Source organism: Pseudophryne corroboree, chromosome 9, assembly GCF_028390025.1.
Source record: "Pseudophryne corroboree isolate aPseCor3 chromosome 9, aPseCor3.hap2, whole genome shotgun sequence".
Lineage (NCBI taxonomy): Eukaryota > Metazoa > Chordata > Amphibia > Anura > Myobatrachidae > Pseudophryne > Pseudophryne corroboree.
In genome coordinates, this window is record NC_086452.1 from 412,409,372 (window position 1) to 412,423,057 (window position 13,686).

At 47.9% G+C, this 13,686-nt stretch overlaps 2 protein-coding genes across 4 annotated transcripts in view; one reads left to right on the plus strand and one right to left on the minus strand.

Annotated features, from left to right (window-relative positions):
• Positions 1–2,753, minus strand: part of THOC7 (THO complex subunit 7) — a 113,106-nt gene extending 110,353 nt beyond the window's left edge. The window contains exon 1 of the mRNA XM_063940914.1: positions 2,656–2,753. The gene's annotated coding sequence lies outside the window, so the exon portion shown is untranslated. The remainder of the gene's footprint in view (positions 1–2,655) is intronic.
• Positions 1–13,686, plus strand: part of ATXN7 (ataxin 7) — a 320,951-nt gene that overhangs the window by 38,169 nt on the left and 269,096 nt on the right. Inside the window, exon 1 of one of the 3 annotated variants that reach the window (XM_063940908.1) lies at positions 2,441–2,743. The exons of 1 other annotated variant lie outside the window; for it this stretch is intronic. In XM_063940908.1, coding sequence (XP_063796978.1) covers positions 2,515–2,743 — 229 coding nt within the window. In that variant the 5' untranslated portion in view covers positions 2,441–2,514. Of the gene's footprint in view, positions 1–2,440; positions 2,744–13,686 lie in introns of those variants that run through there. One more of the 3 variants, XM_063940911.1, reaches the window with a different exon arrangement.

Consider the following 13,686-nt stretch of genomic DNA (forward strand, 5'->3'; position numbering starts at 1 on the left):
CTGCTGTAGTTACCCGGCAACCAGGGCTCGGGAGTGTACAGCGCCGCTGGGGAGAGATAGAGCTGCAGCAGTGAATTTGAGAAGACAAATACACACTGCTGCTGCCCTTGAAGTCTTCACTTTTCTTCTAAAAAGCTCTTCTCAGGGCTGCCTAGCGCAGCCCCTCTGTTATGTGCCTGCTATCTGCGACACCAACTACAAAACTCAGCTCCTGTGCAGGGAGGCGGGGTTATAGAGGAGGCGGCGCTATGCATTCTGGGAACAGTCAAAGCTTTTCAGCCTGTTGGTGCCTCGGATCAAGATCCTACTCTACACCCCTATGTCTTTCCTTGTGTAGTCCAGTGTACCCCGCAGCAGAAAGCTTTTCGGCTTTCAATGTAGATCACCGACTCCAAAAGTCTGCCCACCCCTGCTCTACTCCCTTCACTGGCTGCCTGTAAGATGGCGAATCATCTTCAAGATTGGCTTACTGAGTTTCAAAGCACTACATGACCAGGGCCCAACGTACCTGAAGCAGCTTCTGACCCCATACTGCCCCACTCGATTACTGCGATCTGTAGATTAAGGACTTTTAGCAGTACCTACAATCTCCCGTAATTCATCTGGGGGTCGAGCTTTTAGTCATGTGGCTCCGACTCTATGGAACTCACTTCCCCGCACAGTGCGAGAGGCCCCAACTATAGAATCCTTCAAAAGTAGACTCAAGACTTTCCTGTTTACTCAAGCATTTCCATAATGTCCCTTTTAGTATTTTCATGCTTCTGTATTTTATGAAAATGAACTTCATTATTTTCTGTACTATATTATGCTATGTATCTGTTAAGCACCTTGAGTCCTATTGGAGAAAGAGCGCTATATAAATAAAATTATTATTATTATTATTATCTTTCCACCTTAACCAAGAGATTGTGGTTCCGGCCTTTATCTCTCCTGATTTGTCCTCCAAAGAGCGGTCTTTGGATGTGGTACAGGCTCTCCGTATCTATGTGAGGAGAACTGCTTACCTTAGGAGATATGATTCTCTCTTTGTCCTTTTTGGTTTTCACAAACGTGGCTGGCCTGTGATTAAGCAGACCTTGGCCAGATGGATTAGAATGGTGATTGCACAAGCTTATGCGCAGGCTGGTCTCCCAGCTCCTGCTGCTGTTAAGGCCCATTCTACTCGGTCTGTTGGACCTTCTTGGATGGCCCGCTGTGGCGCGTCCCTTGAACAATTGTGCAAGGCGGCTACGTGGTCCTCAGTGAACACGTTCATCAGGTTCTATGCCTTTGATACCCCCGCCTCCCAGGATGCCTCCTTTGGACGCTGGGTTCTTGTGCCGCTACAGGACATCCCGATGTTATTCCCTGTGGAATCCCAGTGTACCCCGCTGCAGAAAATGAGATTTATGGTAAGACTTGCCATGGTTAAATCTCTTTCTGCGAGGTACACTGGATTCCACAGGGCGCCCACCCTGACGCACTTAGCTTCTTTGGGTTTGTATGGCATTAGCCGCTGGTACCTTCTCCTGTCGTGAGAATGTGGTTCTATGTGGCTAACATCTACCGTCTCTTTTTACCTTCTACTGCATTGGACTGGTTAACAAAACTGAGCTCCAGTGCCTGGAGGCGGGGATATAGAGGAGGCGGTGCAGTGCATCTTGGGAACAGTCAAAACCTTAACCTGTTGGTGCCTCGGATCAAGATTCAACTCTATACCCTGATGTTATTCCCTGTGGAATCCAGTGTACCTCGCAGAAAGAGATTTAACCATGGTAACTCTTACCAAAAATCTCCTTTTTTAAACATAAGTTGCCACAAATCGCTATCCCAATTTATTATTATTTTTATTCTAATTTTTCTTTTCTTTTAAACTTCTTTCCGAATATAATAGTTGGGTTTATTAAGCTGCGGTTTCACAAACTACTGCCAAAATATACAATAAGGGTCCTCTGGCCGACAGAATTAATTAATATGACCACAATTAGCATAAAAATATTATTACCCGTTATTTCTTATTATTATTCCACCCATAATACTTATTATTTTATTTTCCATGTAATTAATTACTAGTATTTGGACTTGTCATTTGCTATTTCTTCAGGTCACAAGCATGAACACTGTCTCTCTATCACCACCCCACACCATCACTCCCTTAGCCTCTTTCCTCTTCTCTCTGCCCCTTCTCTCTCTCTCTCTCTCTCTGTCGCCCCTCCTTTCTCATTTTCACCACATCCTTCTTCCATGTGCGTACTGCCGATCAGCACTTTGCAACTTGTCCAGGCTGCATCAGCGAGGTAGGCAGTCTGAGGTCTATTCATGAAGCAGTGAAAAGAGTGGAGAAGTGAGCCTGTGGAGAAGTTGCCCATGGCAACCAGTCAGCTTACTTCAATGCTGATTGGTTGCCATGGGCAACTTCTCCACTGGCTCACTTCTCCACTCTTTTCACTGTTTCATGAATAGACCCTTCTGTGAGATCCCCACCTCATTCTGCGCTGGGAACGACACTTCCCACTACAGGGCTATAAATGTCAGATGGGAAGTGATGTGGATCAGAAACAGCGGCCAATAGGAGAAGCCATCATCGGTGGCAGTAGGAGTTTCCAGCAGGGTGCACGCCACAGCTTGACTCACAGGCAGTTTGACAAGTCCCATCGGCCAGAGACGTCTACTTACGGTTTTTCGCTCAAATTGCAGTGGTTTGCCTTTGGCACATTTCGGGATCCAGCAAAAGAGGCCCAATCCATCAGGCTTCCTCCTCCAGGTTTGTCAGTTGATGTCAGTTGGTGTCACATGGGGTTTATTCACTAAGCCAAACCGCAGCTTCTCAGGGCCCAAAATCTATAAAGGCAGTGCCTTTAATTGCAACACATGGTTCCAATACATAAGTATATGGATCCAAAATTTCCCAAATGAAAAGCACACTTACCAGTTTTACAAAAAAAATCTGAAATATCTGTTGTAAACCATTAACACCTGACCCCCCACCCCACCACACACTTTTTAGAAGTCATCATACCATACTTGAGATCCAACCCCTTACAGCAAATTGTCCCCACAGACAAACCTTAGAGCAAGAGCACATAAAATCTTAGGTCAGTTATATATCAATAGCAATAACAATTGCACAGAAACTATAGTGACATGTAGTATTTATCTATTTATATTTATAATGAATATATATAATATCAGTGGGCTAAAACACCCACTGATATATATATATATATATATATATATATATATATATATATATATATATATATATATATATATATATATATATATATATATATATAGTGTTCACTCTAGGAGTGAAAAGGGGCATGGCGCCGGACTCCGGGAGCATATGTGCGCGCGCGGCGAAGCGGGGGCGCAGCCACGTAAATTAGCGGGCGTGGCCACGCCTACGTCATTTTAGGGGGCGGTGCGGCCCACAGACGCTACTATAGAGAGCGTCTGTGGCCGGCGACGTCACTGTTGGGGGCGTGAGAAAGGTCTTTTTCTTGGGCTTCCCCCAGCTCTCTCCCAATGCGTGAATGGATGCCACGCATAAAGAAAAAGACCTTTCTCATGCGCTTTAGAAGCAGCACCTCACAGTAGAACCTCTGTTAGCGGGAACAATAGATTTGTCGAAGAAAAATGGACTCGGAGGGCGCTAATTAATGCAATTGTCCAAATAAAGTCCATACAAAGTATGATGAGTGTCCCAACGATGTTTTTCTTTATCGGACTTTCATTCAAAATTCTGCTTAGGACAGGGAAACAATTCTGATTCGAATTCAGCCAAAAGGTAATCCTCCTGTAATGATACCCTCTCACCAAAAATATAAACACCCAGAACAGTTGGCCAAAGGCCTTAGTTTAATAAAAATGTATTACTATTGGAACATCCAATTCAAATATAGTACAATGCCAGATTAATTTGCATTAACACACAGGTGTTTCCAGGAACTCAATCAACATTACGATAGATGTCATTAGTGCCACCAACCACCCTAAGATGTGGATTCAGTGGTAGGGGCTCCCTGATGTAATTAGGTATCCGAGTCACCTTTAAACCCTACGCGTTTCGTCCATTAGCCGGACTTCCTCAGGGGTAAAACCACCTAGTGACTGTTATGGTAGATGTATGTATTTCTCCAATGGAGAATTTGAACAATAAATCTATAAAAACAAATCTAGTCCCATGGTTTGGACACTTTCAATGATCTGGAGAATTTCATAGCGGTCCGTATAACTTGTGATAACTTTACCCAGTTAAGAGTATGAACAATCACAGAGCATCAGATAAACTCTGATGCAACTATAACATAACCCTTATTTAAGCAATAACTATATACAAGCATTGCAGAAGAAGTCCGCACTTGGGACGGGCGCCCAGCATCCACTACGGACTACGAGAAATAGATTTACCAGTAAGTAAAATCTTATTTTCTCTAACGTCCTAGTGGATGCTGGGGACGCCGTAAGGACCATGGGGATTATACCAAAGCTCCCAAACGGGCGGGAGAGTGCGGATGACTCTGCAGCACCGAATGAGCAAACACAAGGTCCTCCTCAGCCAGGGTATCAAACTTGTAGAACTTTGCAAAGGTGTTTGTACCCGACCAAGTAGCCGCTCGGCAAAGCTGTAATGCCGAGACCCCTCGGGCAGCCGCCCAAGAAGAGCCCACCTTCCTTGTGGAATGGGCCTTAACTGATTTAGGCAGCGGCAACCCAGCCGCAGAATGAGCCTGCTGAATCGTGTTACAGATCCAGCGAGCAATAGTTTGCTTTGAAGCAGGCGCCCCAAGCTTGTTGGAAGCATACAGGATAAACAAAGATTCTGTTTTCCTGACCTTAGCCGTTCTGGCTACATAAACCTTCAAAGCCCCGACTACATCCAGTGACTCGGAATCCTCCAAGTCAGTAGTAGCCACAGGCACCACAATAGGTTGGTTTATATGAAAGGATGAAACCACTTTCGGCAGAAATTGTGGGCGGGTCCGCAATTCTGCTCTATCCGCATGGAAAACCAGATAAGGGCTTTTATGTGACAAAGCCGCCAATTCTGACACATGCCTAGCCGAAACCAAGGCTAATAGCATGACCACCTTCCACATGAGATATTTTACTTTCACCGTTTTGAGTGGTTCAAACCAGTGTGGTTTTAGGAAACTCAACACAACGTTAAGATCCCAAGGTGCCACTGGAGGCACAAAAGGGGGCTGAATATGCAGCACTCCCTTTACAAACGTCTGAACTTCAGGCAGAGAAGCCAGTTCTTTTTGAAAGAAAATGGATAAGGCCGAAATCTGAACCTTAATGGAACCCAATTTAAGGCCCAAAGTCACTCCCGACTGTAGGAAGTAAAGGAAAAGGCCCAGCTGGAATTCCTCCGTAGGGGCATTACTGGCCTCACACCAAGCAACATATTTCTCTGACGTCCTAGTGGATGCTGGGAACTCCGTAAGGACCATGGGGAATAGCGGCTCCGCAGGAGACTGGGCACAAGTAAAAGCTTTAGGACTACCTGGTGTGCACTGGCTCCTCCCCCTATGACCCTCCTCCAAGCCTCAGTTAGATTTTTGTGCCCGGCCGAGAAGGGTGCACACTAGGGGCTCTCCTGAGCTTCTTAGTGAAAAGTTTAGTTTTAGGTTTTTTATTTTCAGTGAGACCTGCTGGCAACAGGCTCAGTGCATCGAGGGACTAAGGGGAGAAGAAGCGAACTCACCTGCGTGTAGAGTGGATTGGGCTTCTTAGGCTACTGGACACCATTAGCTCCAGAGGGACCGAACACAGGCCCAGCCTCGGAGCTCGGTCCCGGAGCCGCGCCGCCGGCCCCCTTACAGAGCCAGAAGCAAGAAAAGGTCCGGAAAAATCGGCGGCAGAAGACATTAGTCTTCAACAAGGTAGCGCACAGCACTGCAGCTGTGCGCCATTGTTACTCAGGCACACTTCACACTCCGTTCACTGAGGGTGCAGGGCGCTAGGGGGGGGCGCCCTGAGCAGCAATGTAAAACACCTTGGCTGGCATAAATACACCACATATAACCCCCAGGGCTATATGGGTGTATTTTAACCCCTGCCAGATTCCACAGAAAAATGGGAGAAAAGGCCGCCGAGAAGGGGGCGGAGCCTATCTCCTCAGCACACTGGCGCCATTTTCTCTCACAGCTCCGTTGGAGGGAAGCTCCCTGGCTCTCCCCTGCAGTTACTACACTACAGAAAGGGGTTAAAAAAGAGAGGGGGGCACTAATTGGGCGCAGTATAACAATACAGCAGCTATAAGGGGAAAAACACTTATATAAGGTTATCCCTGTATATATATATATATATAGCGCTCTGGTGTGTGCTAGCATACTCTCCCTCTGTCTCCCCAAAGGGCTAGTGGGGTCCTGTCCTCTATCAGAGCATTCCCTGTGTGTGTGCTGTGTGTCGGTACGTTGTGTCGACATGTATGAGGAGGAAAATGAGGTGGAGGCGGAGCAATTGCCTGTAACAGAGATGTCACCCCCTAGGGAGTCGACACCTGAGTGGATGAGCTTATGGAAGGAATTATGTGACAGTGTCAGCTCTTTACAAAAGATTGATGACATGAGACGGCCGGCGACTCAGTCTGTGCCTGTCCAGGTGTCTCAAGAGCCATCTGGGGCTCTAAAACGCCCGTTACCGCAGATGGCAGATACAGACGCCGACACGGATACTGACTCCAGTGTCGACGATTAAGAGACGAATGTGACTTCCAGTAGGGCCACACGTTACATGATTGAGGCTATGGAAAATGTTTTTACACATTTCTGATAATACCAGTACCACTAAAAAGGGTATTATGTTGGGTGAGAAAAAACTGCCTGTAGTTTTTCCTGCATCTGAGGAATTAAATGAAGTGTGTGATGATGCGTGGGTTTCCCCCGATAAAAAAGTTATTGGCATCATACCCCTTCCCGCCAGAGGATAAGGCACGTTGGGAAACACCCTTTAGGGTGAATAAAGCGCTCACACGCTTGTCTAAACAGGTGGCACTACCGACCCGGATACGGCCGCCCTTAAGGAACCTACTGACAGAAAGCAGTAAAATATCCTAAAATGTATATACACTCACACGGGTGTGATACTGCGACCAGCAATCGCCTCAGCCTGGATGTGCAGTGCTGGGGTGGCTTGGTCGGATTCCCTGACTGACAATATTGATACCCTAGATAGGGACAGTATATTACTAACTATAGAGCATTTAAAAGATGCATTTCTATATATGCGTGATGCACAGAGGGATATTTGCCGACTGGCATCAAGAGTAAGTGCGCTGTCCATTTCTGCCAGAAGAAGGTTATGGACAAGACAGTGGTCAGGTGATGCTGATCCCAAAAGGCATATGGAAGTATCGCCTTATAAAAGGGAAGAGTTATTTGGGGTAGGTCTAACAGACCTGGTGGCCACGGCAACGGCTGGAAAATCCACATTTTTACCCCAGGTAGCTTCTCAACCTAAGAAGACGCCGTATTATCAGGCGCAGTCCTTTCGGCCCCATAAAGCGGGCAAAAGGCGCCTCATTTCTGCCCCGTGGCAGAGGGAGAGGAAAAAGGGCCCTCTCCCGCCTCCGCAAGGTCCTCAGCATGACGCTGGGGCTTTACAAGCGGTCTCAGGCACGGTGGAGGCCCGTCTCAAGAAATTCGAGACGTCTTCCCCTCGCCGTTTCATAAAGTCTGCTTTACCGACGTCTCCCTCAGACAGGGAGACAGTATTGCAAGCCATTCACAGGCTGCATTCCCAGCAGGTGATAATCAAGGTACCCCTCCTGTAACAGGGAAAGGGGTACTATTCCACACTATTGGTGGTACCGAAGCCGGACGGCTCGGTGAGACCAATTTTAAATCAAAAATCCTTGAACACTTACATACAAAGGTTCAAATTCAAGATGGAGTCACTCAGAGCAGTGATTGCAAACCTGGAAGAAGGGGACTATATGGTCTCTCTGGACATCAAAGATGCTTACCTACATGTCCCAATTTACCCTTCTCCAAGGGTACCTCAGTTTTGTGGTACAGAACTGTCACTATCAGTTTCAGACGCTGCCGTTTGGATTGTCCACGGCACCACAGGTCTTTACCAAGGTAATGGCCGAAATGATAATACTCCTTCGAAAGAAGGGAGTTTTTAGTTATCCCTTACTTGGACGATCTCCTGATAAGGGCAAGATCCAGGGAACAGTTGGAAGTCGGGGTAGCACTATCTCAGATAGTGCTGCGGTAGCACGGTTGGATTCTCAATATTCCAAAATCGCAGCTGATCCTGACGACTCGCCTTCTATTCCTAGGGATGATCCTGGACACAGTCCAGAAAAAGGTATTCTCTCCCGGAGGAGAAAGCCAGGGAGTTATCCGAACTAGTCAGAAACCTCCTAAAACCAGGCCAAGTGTCAGTGCATCAGTGCACAAGGGTCCTGGGAAAAATGGTGGCTTCCTAAGAAGCAATCCCATTCGGCAGATTCCACGCAAGAACTTTCCAGTGGGACCTGCTGGACAAATGGTCCGGATCGCATCTTCAGATGCATCAGCGGATAACCCTGTCACCAAAGACAAGGGTGTCTCTCCTGTGGTGGTTGCAGAGTGCTCATCTTTTAGAGGGCCGCAGATTCGGCATTCAGGACTGGGTCCTGGTGACCACGGATGCCAGCCTGCGAGGCTGGAGAGCAGTCACACAGGGAAGAAATTTCCAGGGCTTGTGGTCAAGCCTGGAGACATCACTTCACATAAATATTTTGGAGCTAAGGGTCATTTACAATGCCCTAAGCCAAGCAAGACCTCTGCTTCAAGGTCAGCCGGTGCTGATCCAGTCGGACAACATCACGGCAGTCGCCCACGTAAACAGACAGGGCGGCACAAGAAGCAGGAGGGCAATGGCAAAAGCTGCAAGGATTTTTCGCTGGGCGGAAAATCATGTGATAGCACTGTCAGCAGTGTTCATTCCGGGAGTGGACAACTGGGAAGCAGACTTCCTCAGCAGGCACGACCTCCACCCGGGAGAGTGAGGACTTCACCCAGAAGTCTTCCACATGATTGTAAACCATTGGGAAAAACCAAAGGTGGACATGATGGCGTCCCGCCTAAACAAAAAATTGGACAGGTATTGCGCCAGGTCAAGGGACCCTCAGGCAATAGCTGTGGACACTCTGGTAACACCGTGGGTGTACCAGTCAGTGTATGTGTTCCCTCCTCTTCCTCTCATACCAAAAGTACCGAGAATTATAAGACGGAGGGGAGTAAGAACTATACTCGTGGCTCCGGATTGGCCAAGATGGACTTGGTACCCGGAACTTCAAGAGATGCTCACGGAGGACCCGTGGCCTCTACCTCTAAGAAGGGACCTGCTCCAGCAAGGACCCTGTCTATTCCAAGACTTACCGCGGCTGCGTTTGACGGCAGGGCGGTTGAACGCCGGATCCTGAAGGAAAAAGGCATTCCGGATGAAGTCATCCCTACCCTGATCAAGCCAGGAAGGATGTAACCGCAAAGCATTATCGCCGCATTTGGCGAAAATATGTTGCGGGGTGCGAGGCCAGTAAGGCCCCGATGGAATGGAATTTTCAACTAGGTCGATTCCTGCATTTCCTGTAAACAGGAGTGTCTGTGGGCCTAAAATTGGGGTCCATTAAGGTTCAAATTTCGGCCCTGTCAATTTTCTTCCAGAAAGATCTAGCTTCAGTTCCTGAAGTTCAGACGTTTGTAAAAGGGGTACTGCATATACAGCCTCCTTTTGTGCCTCCAGTGGCACCTTGGGATCTCAATGTAGTTTTGGGGTTCCTAAAGTCACGTTGGTTTGAACCACTTGAATCTGTGGAGTTAAAATATCTCACATGGAAAGTGGTCATGTTGTTGGCCCTGGCCTCGGCCAGGCGCGTGTCAGAATTGGCGGGCTTTATCCTGTAAAAGCCCTTATCTGATCTTCCATTCAGACAGGGCGGAATTGAGGACTCGTCCTCAATTTCTCCCTAAGGTGGTTTCAGCGTTTCACTTGAACCAGCCTATTGTGGTACCTGCGGCTACTAGGGACTTGAAGGACTCCAAGTTGCTGGACGTAGTCAGGGCCCTGAAAATATATGTTTCCAGGATGGCTGGAGTCAGAAAATCTGACTAGCTGTTTATCCTGTATGCACCCAACAAGCTGGGTGCTCCTGCTTCTAAGCAGACTATTGCTCGTTGGATTTGTAGTACAATTCAGCTTGCTCATTCTGTGGCAGGCCTGCCACAGCCAAAATCTGTAAAAGCCCATTCCACAAGGAAGGTGGGCTCATCTTGGGCGGCTGCCCGAGGGGTCTCGGCTTTACAACTTTGCCGAGCAGCTACTTGGTCAGGGGCAAACACGTTTGCTAAATTCTACAAATTTGATACCCTGGCTGAGGAGGACCTGGAGTTCTCTCATTCGGTGCTGCAGAGTCATCCGCACTCTCCCGCCCGTTTGGGAGCTTTGGTATAATCCCCATGGTCCTTACGGAGTTCCCAGCATCCACTAGGACGTCAGAGAAAATAAGAATTTACTTACCGATAATTCTATTTCTCGTAGTCCGTAGTGGATGCTGGGCGCCCATCCCAAGTGCGGATTGTCTGCAATACTTGTACATAGTTATTGTTACAAAAATCGGGTTATTATTGTTGTGAGCCATCTTTTCAGAGGCTCCTCTCTTATCATGCTGTTAACTGGGTTCAGATCACAGGTTGTACGTTGTGATTGGTGTGGCTGGTATGAGTCTTACCCGGGATTCAAAATCCTTCCTTATTGTGTACGCTCGTCCGGGCACAGTATCCTAACTGAGGCTTGGAGGAGGGTCATAGGGGGAGGAGCCAGTGCACACAAGGTAGTCCTAAAGCTTTTACTTTTGTGCCCAGTCTCCTCCGGAGCCGCTATTCCCCATGGTCCTTACGGAGTTCCCAGCATCCACTACGGACTACGAGAAATAGAATTATCGGTAAGTAAATTCTTATTTTTCGCCATATATGGTGATAATGTTGAGCCGTCACATCCTTCCTAGCCTCTATCAGCGTAGGAATGACCTCATCCGAAATGCCTTTTTCTGCTAGGATCCGGCGTTCAACCGCCATGCCGTCAAACGCAGCCGTGGTAAGTCTTGGAACAGACAGGGCCCCTGTTGCACAAGTCCTGTCCTAGAGTCAGAGGCCACGGGTCCTCTGTGAGCATTTCTTGCAGATCTGGATACCAAGTCCTTCTTGGCCAATCCGGAACAACGAGTATTGTTCTCACTCCTCTTTTCCTTATGATTCTCAGCACCTTGGGTATGAGAGGAAGAGGAGGAAATACATAGACCGACGGGAACACCCACGGTGTCACCAGTGCGTCCACAGCTATCGCCTGAGGGTCTCTTGACCTGGCGCAATATCTCTGCAGCTTTTTGTTGAGGCGGGATGCCATCATGTCCACCTGTGGCAGTTCCCACCGACTTGCAATCTGCGTGAAGACTTCTTGATGAAGTCCCCACTCTCCCGGGTGGAGTTCGAGCCTGCTGAGGAAGTCTGCTTCCCAGTTGTCCACTCCCGGAATGAACACTGCTGACAGTTCGCTTACGTGATTCTCCGCCCAGCGAAGAATTCTGGTGGCTTCTACCATCGCCACCCTGCTCCTTGTGCCGCCTTGGCGGTTTTCATGAGCCACTGCGGTGATGTTGTCTGACTGAATCAGAACCGGTTGGTCGCGAAGCAGGGACTCCGCTTGACGTAGGGCGTTGTATATGGCCCTTAGTTCCAGGATGTTGATGTGAAGGCAAGTTTCCTGACTTGCCCTTGGAAATTTTTCCCCTGTGTGACTGCCCCCCATCCTCGGAGGCGTGCATCCGTGGTCACCAGGACCCAGTCCTGAATGCCGAATCTGCGACCTTTGAGAAGGTGAGCACTCTGCCGCCTCTACAGGAGAGACACCCTGGCCCTGGGGGATAGGGTGATTAACCGATGCATCTGAAGATGTGATCCGGACCACTTGTCCAGTAAGTCCCATTGGAAGGTCCTCACATGGAACCTGCCGAAGGGAATGGCCTCGTATGATGCCACCATCCTTCCCAGGACTCGAGTGCAGTGATGCACTGACACCTGTTTTGGTTTTAATAGATTCCTGACCAGTGTCACGAGCTCCTGAGCTCTCTCTATCGGGAGATAAACCCTTTTCTGGTTTGTGTCTAGGATCATGCCTAGGAGAGGCAGATGAGCTGTAGGAACCAACTGCGACTTTGGAATATATAGAATCCAGCCGTGTTGCCGTTACACTTCCAGAGAAAGTGATACGCTGTTCAGCAACTGCTCTCTTGATCTCGCTTTTATGAGGAGATCGTCCAAGTACGTGATAATAGTGACACCTTGCTTCCACAGGAGCACCATCATTTCCGCCATTACCTTGGTGAATATTCTCGGGGCCGTGGAGAGACCAAACGGCAACGTCTGAAATTGGTAATGACAATCCCGTACCACAATTCTGAGGTACGCCTGATGAGGTGGATAAATGGGGACATGAAGGTATGCATCCTTTATGTCCATAGTCACCATAAAATCTCCCCCTTTCAGGCTTGCAATGACCGCTCTTAGCGATTCCATCTTGAACTTGAACCCTTTCAGGTATATGTTCAGGGATTTTAAATTCAATATGGGTCTGACCGAACCGTCTGGTTTCGGGACTACAACATGGTCGAATAATAACCCCCTCCTTGTTGAAGGAGGGGAACCTTGACCACCACCTGTTGAAGATACAATTTGTGAATTGCAGTTAACACTGTTTCCCTCTCGTGGGGGGAAGCCGGCAGGGCCGTCGGTGAGGGGGCATCTTCTCAAATTCCAGCTTGTATCCCTGAGACACAATATCTATTGCCCAGGGATCTAACAGGGAGTGAACCCACTTGTGGCTGAACTTACGAAGGCGTGCCCTCACCGGGCCTAGCTCCGCCTGTGGAGCCCCAGCGACATGCGGTGGATTTTGTAGAGGCCGGGGAGGACTTGCTGTGTTGTGCAGCTTCTTTCCTCTGTCCCCGCCTCTGGCAAGAAAGGACGCACCTCGGATTTTCTTGTTTCTATGTTCGAAAGGCTGCATTTGATAATGTTGTGCTTTCCTAGGCTGTGCAGGAATATAAGGCAAAATATCAGAATTACCAGCTATAGCTGTGGAGACCAGGTCCGAGAACCCTTCTCCACACAATCCTCAGCCTTCCATATGCCTCTTAAGTCGGCACCATCTGTCCATTGCATATTCTACAGGACACGTCAAGCAGAAATCGAGATAGCTTTGACTCTAGGACCCAGTAGACTCATGTCTCTTTGGGCATGTTTTTTATATATATATATATATATATATATATATATATATATATATATATATATATATATATATATATATATATATATATATATCTCTTAAGACAGCATCTTTAATATATATATCTCTATATATACATATATATATATATATATATACACACACATACTAGGGTCTCAATCTCTGCTGATAAGGTACCTGTCCACGCTGCCACAGCGCTATAAACCCATGCCGACACAATCGCCGGTCTGAGTAGTGTACCAGAATGTGCACGCTATCTGCAGGATCCCTGAGATGAGAATAGCTGTTACGTCAGGGCTACCTTTTGGGCAAACGTGACACCCTAGGGGAAGATTCCCATCGTATCCTGGCCCTAGTAGGGAAAGGATACTGCCTGAGAAGTCTTTGTGGGAAGCTGCA